The sequence below is a fragment of the Alligator sinensis genome, unplaced genomic scaffold (assembly GCF_000455745.1).
Source record: "Alligator sinensis unplaced genomic scaffold, ASM45574v1 scaffold139_1, whole genome shotgun sequence".
In the NCBI taxonomy this organism is placed as follows: Eukaryota; Metazoa; Chordata; order Crocodylia; family Alligatoridae; genus Alligator; species Alligator sinensis.
The window spans coordinates 110,318-113,004 of record NW_005843273.1 but is presented as its reverse complement, the minus strand read 5'-3'; the positions used below and the strand labels follow the sequence as shown (position 1 = coordinate 113,004).

The 2,687-nt window shown below is 38.7% G+C and overlaps 1 protein-coding gene across 1 annotated transcript in view; it reads left to right on the top strand.

Moving 5' to 3' along the window:
- ASPM (abnormal spindle microtubule assembly) overlaps positions 1 to 2,663 on the top strand; it is a 62,795-nt gene extending 60,132 nt beyond the window's left edge. The window contains exons 27-29 of the mRNA XM_006038182.3: positions 697 to 873; positions 2,110 to 2,282; positions 2,367 to 2,663. Of these exons, the coding sequence (XP_006038244.1) occupies positions 697 to 873; positions 2,110 to 2,282; positions 2,367 to 2,472 (456 nt within the window). The 3' untranslated portion in view covers positions 2,473 to 2,663. The remainder of the gene's footprint in view (positions 1 to 696; positions 874 to 2,109; positions 2,283 to 2,366) is intronic.
- Positions 2,664 to 2,687: the final 24 nt, after the last annotated feature.

Below are 2,687 nucleotides of genomic sequence, written 5' to 3'. Positions count from 1 at the left end.
GCTCTTCTGTGGAACCCTCCATGCGCTCCAGTATCGCAGCACTCATGAGCCCCTGCTACCTACAGGTGTGTAGAAAAAGCATTTAAAGCTGTCTCTGTCTGAATCTCCAAATCTTTCTGAATTTCTCCGAAACAATTTGAAGGGTTCTGATTCAATTCAGATAGATAAAAGGGTCTTCTGATTCGATTCAGATTTGGAGATTTGGCCACCGAATCGAGCCGAACGTCCACCAAATTGAATCAGGGACTGAAGCTTCGCGCAGCCTTAATAAATTGATATACTGAAATGAATGGAATGTATAGGGTGCAGGTCAAAAATATTGTCCAAAGAATGTGTTTTGTGTATAACTTAAAAATATCAGTTTGATTAGAAAATAGTATTTTAATCGGTGAGCTAAGCTTTAATATAATGTTATGGACTTACATAAAAGGTATGAAACATTTGTTTCCAAAAGGTTTTGGAGAGGAGAACCTCAGTTAGACAAACAGGCTAAAAATAAAGATGGCAAAATATGCACATTGGTTGTTCTGCTTCAAGGCTACCTTAAAAAAATTAAATGAAATCTGCAATTTAGCACATTTAACTTGTTAAAATGTGTATCACAGAATTGGTCAGATTTGAGAACAGTTTTATCTCGTCTGAAATGGCTTTTTGAAGATCTGCTATTATAATGGGGTTTTTTGGGTTTTTTTCAAGTATGAAAAAACAACCCAAGCAGTTTATGAAGTGGAAAGTTCTATAGATACACTCCTGGACCTGCTGCAGAGGTACAGAGGGAAGGCTGGTGATAAAATTTCAGAGAAAGGTGGAAGCATTTTCACAAAGACCTGTTGTTTGTTGGCCATTCTTTTAAAGAACTCAAGGAGAGCTTCAGTAAGTCTTCATACTTTTTGATTAGCAATTTCATACAGTTTTGCCTCTTTTCAGATGTTTGACATATTTGCATAGGTATCTATAGTTATCAACTGCTGTTGTAATTACTTGGAACGGAGTCCTGTTGATATTAAACTTTTGGCTCCGATATTGAAAATGGTGAGTGCTTCACCTTGTTGTAGTGCACATGCCCTCATCTGCTCAAGGTCTTTGTATCCTGAGATTTGGCTGTTTGAAAAAGTTGATAATTATCCAGAGTTTACATTATATTCTACCTGATAAATCACTCATATTTTTTCTTGGTGAGACTTTTAAATATTTCTGTGCTATTGCTGCCCCCTGCAGGAGAAGGCTTCTTGCTTGGTATTCTCAAATGCTGCTGGCAGTACAATTTTGAAACATGTTGCCCTGTACCATTGTCTGTAGAAACAATCTCTACAGTATTTACTCAAATCGAAGAAGTGTCCTGTTTCTGACAATTGACCCCCCCCCCCCCCCCCCCCATAGTAAACATTGGAGGGAGTGGGAGGTGTTCTGGCTCCGGTTCCTCCAGCCCTGACCCAGCTAAGCTGCAAGCAGCCACTGCTGCTGCTTGGTTGGTCTGGGCTGCTGCTTCTGCTGATTGCCCCAATCCAGAGCAGAAGAGAAGGGGTGTGTGTATGTGTGCGTGGTGAGGGGCAGGAAATGGACAATGGGCTGCACGGGGATGTGAGATGGGAGACATGCAGCAGGATGGGGCCCTCACTTCCCACATCTGCTTTCCATGCTGATTATTGAAGGGGTTGTCTTAAATTTGAAGTTGTTTTGGATTTGGGTAAATACAGTAATTCTGAAATTAATTTCATCCATGCAGCTTCTGGTGGTAACAACATACAGGAGTGTTTAGTGTAGACCAGGTTCTGCTCTACAAATATCTACCAACTGGTTATCCACCCTATCATGTAAATCTGTTCAGATCAGTTCTATGTTTCTTGAGCGTTACAGTTGTTGATGGTAACATGGGTCTTGTCTATTTGAGCATGTGTACCCATGTAGTTGCAATTAGTTTTGGAGTCCTAAGACATAAAATTGGATATTTGCAAATATCTGGTTAAAAAACACTTACAGACCTCCCAAATGTGCATGACCAGGATGCTGTGGAAAACTGAGACTACATTGAGGAAAGTTTGTTTTTTCTTGTATGCATTAATTTACTAATTGTTTGCATATTGATTGTGTTTCATTTCCCTTTCTTAGGAAATTCAAAGCAAACCTAGAGCTGTTGTTCGCATTCAGAGCCTGTATAAAGTTATAGCTCGTAAACACAAAATGGAGGCAGAAAGAACACTTTCAAAACACAAGACAGCTGCACCTGTACATGGGAATTACTTTGTTCCTGTAACTCCAGTACGAACAAAAGTAGTTTCTAGGTGAGAATTATTTAAAAATACGTCTGCTGTTTTCTTTTGAAAAGGGTGTGCCTTTCTGACTTTAGGCCATTTTTTTTTCCATAGGATTAAACCAGACTGGGTTCTGAGGAAAGATAACATGCGAGAAATTGTGGATCCTCTTCAGGCTATTCGAATGGTGATGGATACACTTGGTGTTCCCTACAACTAAAATGTAAATAATATTATGAAAATTCACATGTGCGCACATATGAAATATACTTACATGTGTGCATGCACATACATTTGTCTTGTGTAGTCAAGGCAACTAAATGCTTTTGGGAAAGAGATTATTATCCAAAAGTTACCTCTTAACAATGCAAACTTCTAAAATGGAGTCCTATTAATGTTTTGTAAAAATATTATATCATGTACAGTTATTTTTAA